General features: G+C 48.3%; 1 protein-coding gene across 1 annotated transcript in view; it reads right to left on the bottom strand.

Annotated features, from left to right (window-relative positions):
* MXRA5 (matrix-remodelling associated 5) overlaps positions 1 to 3,539 on the bottom strand; it is a 41,457-nt gene that overhangs the window by 22,322 nt on the left and 15,596 nt on the right. Inside the window, exon 6 of the mRNA XM_006877238.1 lies at positions 179 to 308. Coding sequence (XP_006877300.1) covers positions 179 to 308 — 130 coding nt within the window. The remainder of the gene's footprint in view (positions 1 to 178; positions 309 to 3,539) is intronic.

The raw sequence follows: 3,539 nt of genomic DNA, 5'->3' as shown, positions 1-3,539 counted from the left end.
TGTACAGGGTTTCGGAGGAGCAGCTGGTGAGTTTGAACCACCAACCTTGCAGTTCAAACCGACCTTGTGGACCAGTACTTTCTCCCATAGTGCCCCACCAGGGGTCCTGGTATACAGGTCCCATTTTTCTCCCATCTTCAAGGCTGGGGTCTGTGATGTCCATGGGTGGTCAGCTCACCTGGAGAGAGGTCAGGTCTCTCAATGCCCCATCAGGAATGCTGGGGATGTCATTCCCGTGAATCATGAGAAGTTCCAACTTAGCCATCCCTGAGAAAGAGGTGTCCGATATGGCCTGAATGCTGTTAAACCTAAAAAGAGAGAGACCGTGAATCAGACTCGAACCGCTGTTGTGGGTGGGTCATCCCGGTGATTCTCACACATAGTGACCTCCATCGGACAACGTACAACCACCCAGAGCATCTCCCATGGTACAATGTACAACCACCCATAGTGTCTCCCATCAGACAATGTACAGCCACCCAGAGCATCTCCCATGGGACAATGTACAACCGCTCAGAGCGTCTCCCATTGGACAACATACAACTGCCCAGAGCGTCTCCCACTGGACAACGTACAACCACCCAGAGCATCTCCCATTGGAGAATGTACGACCACCCATAGCATCTCCCATCAGACAACGTACAACCACCCAGAGCGTCTCCCATCGGAGAACGTACAACCACCCAGAACGTCTCCCATTGGAGAATGTACAACCACCCATAGCATCTCCCATCGGACAACGTACAACCACCCAGAGTGTCTCCCATCGGAGAACGTACAACCACCCAGAGCGTCTCCCATTGGAGAATGTACAACCACCCAGAGCGTCTCCCAGGCACTCATCTTTATGGGCTCAGATTGCCAGCTCTTTCTTCCACAGAGCCGCTTGTCGGCTCAAGCATTTAGGTGAGTATGCAAATCCCAAACTCACTGTCATCGAGTTGATTCTGAATCACAGCGTTTTCAAGACGGTAAGTCTTTATGAGGGCAGATGACATCATCATTCTCCCTCAGAAAGGCTGGTGGGTTTGAACTGCCGACCTTGCAATCCAAGTAGTGATTGCATGCCAACTGTTAGCATCACCTAGAGACCCTTATTAAGTCATTGTTGTTGTTGGTAAGTCCTGTCAAGTCAGTTTCAACTCACAGCGATCCGGTATAGGGTTTCCAAGGAGCAGCTCGTGAGCTTGGACCCCTGACTTCCCTGTTCAAACCAATCTTGCAGTCCAGCGCATTAACCCACAGTGCCACACCAGGACTCCTAGCACTGACTACCTTGTTGTTGTTGTTAAGCACCGTGCAGTCAATTCTGAACCAAAGCTACCCAGCACAGGGTTTCCAAGGAACAGCTGGTGAGCTTGAACCACCGACCCTGCAGTTGAAATAAGTTTATAGTCTGATGCATTTACCCACAGCGCCACACCAGGAGTCGTAGCACTGCCTGTTGTTGTTGTTAAGTGTCTTAGAGTCGGTTCCAACTCATAGCGAGCCTGTACAGGGTTTCCAAGGCTGCAAATCTTTATGGGAGCAGAACGCCTCATCTTTCTCCCGCGGAACAGCTGGTAGTTTCGAACTGCTGACCTTAAGGTTCGCAGCCCAATTCGTAACCACTACGCTACCAGAGCACTACCTAGAGACCTTTTATTAAGTCATTGTTGTTAAGTGCCATCAAGTCAGTTCCAACTCACAGCTACCCTGTGTAGGGTTTCCAAGAAGCGGCTTGTGAGTTTGAACCGCCAACCTTGCCATTTAAACCATATGTCTGGGAAATTCTACATTTGCTTAAAACCTGCCAGAAAGAACCACTCACCTTCATCTATGAGAGGCCTTTGAAAAGCTTGTGGAAAAATGTCCTTGTCTTTTAATACCATTTTTCCAAGAATTTTTGAAGCCCTTTGGTACATATGTGGTCCCCAAAGGCATTTCAGTGATGGTATATATAACCATTAAGGTTTTGTGTCAACGTGGTTGGACCAGGATCCTCAGTAGATTCTTGGTAAAGCTGTCATTAAGGTATGATCAACCCTAGGATGTGATCAGAGAGGATCAACTGTAAACCCTCACTTCTAGGATGTGCATGAGGCCGGATGCAATCCACAGGATGATGCCATATCTGGAGCTAATCTCTTTAGAGATATAAATGAGATTAAACAAGCCAGCAGAGCTCAGAAGAATTGGCTACCCCTCAAGAAAGAAGAGCCGGAAGTTGAGTGTGTCCTTTGCACCTGGGATCGTTGCATGCAAAGCTCTTAGATACAGAGGGAGCTTGATTCCAAGACACATGGAGATCTCCCAGGAATGCTGGACCTGCAGATGCTGAAAGGAACCAGGACTTTCTCCAGAGCTGACAGACAAGACAGAAAGCCTTCTCCCAGAGTAGGGGCTCTGAATAAGGAATTCTAGCCTCCAGTCCTGGTCTGGCGCTGTGGGATAATGCACTGGACCACAAGATCGGTTTGAACTGCAAGGTCTGTGGTTCAAATCACCAGCTTCTCCTCGGAAACCCTATATTGGAGTCCTGATGTGGTGCTGAGGATTCGTACACTAGACTGCAAAGTTGGTTTGAACCACAAGGTCAGCGGTTCAAGCTCACCAGCTGCTCGTTGGAAACCCTATACAGGGTTGCTGAGTCAGAACCAACTCGACGGCACTTAACAACAACAATAAACAGGTGTGGTTCTGTAGGATAAGCACTGGACTGTGAACCTGCTAGTCACAAGGCTGACAATTCAAACCCACCATTCACTCCTTGGAAACACTATATGATGTTTCAAAGAGTCAGAACTGACTCAAGAGCACTTAGCAACAACATTTCTGCAAGAGAATAAGTTTCTGTTTGCTAAACCCACTCCCTTTTGGTATTTCTGTGATCCCAACACTAGAGAACTAAAAGCGCATACATGGTGTGTGTGGGCGACTCTATGTGACCAGCAGAAATGCCCATAGGGTTTCCTTGGCTGCAGTCTCTAAGAAGATGATCACCAGGTCTTTCTTCCACGGATTCAAACCACCGAGCTCTCAGTGAGCAGTCGAACACATAAGCACCATACCACCAGGACTCCTTATACTGAGAATGGTACATGGGACCCTCAGAGTGAATCCCAGAGAAGCAACTCTGTAATAAATGGAGAACCCTGCACTTGTGTTTGCACAATGCAGATACTTCACCTAGGAGATTTCACAAATCTGTCATTGGGGGAAAAGCTGTGTATCCCCGACATTGGCATCAGACCTCATTGTGGGGAGGCGAAGGGTTCTTCTTAGCCGGCCTCGGTCTGCAAGCACTACTGAAGGTTATTCATCATCACAGTGACACAAACTCTATAGTGACAGATGTGTGCTGGTTGTCCACGAGGTACAATGGTGGGAATCAAACCCAAGCCTCCTGACTGCAAGGTGAAGGATGTATCACGGAGGCACCAAAGTCTTGGAGAATCAATCAAAGGAGGAATTTTCTTGTCTCCAGGACACTATGACTCACATCGGGGCACCATGAGTGGGATCTACTTATGAAAAATCACCCACTGAGAACCCTGTGG

Source organism: Chrysochloris asiatica, unplaced genomic scaffold, assembly GCF_000296735.1.
Source record: "Chrysochloris asiatica unplaced genomic scaffold, ChrAsi1.0 scaffold00446, whole genome shotgun sequence".
In the NCBI taxonomy this organism is placed as follows: Eukaryota; Metazoa; Chordata; class Mammalia; order Afrosoricida; family Chrysochloridae; genus Chrysochloris; species Chrysochloris asiatica.
This window is presented reverse-complemented; position numbering and strand designations above follow the sequence as displayed.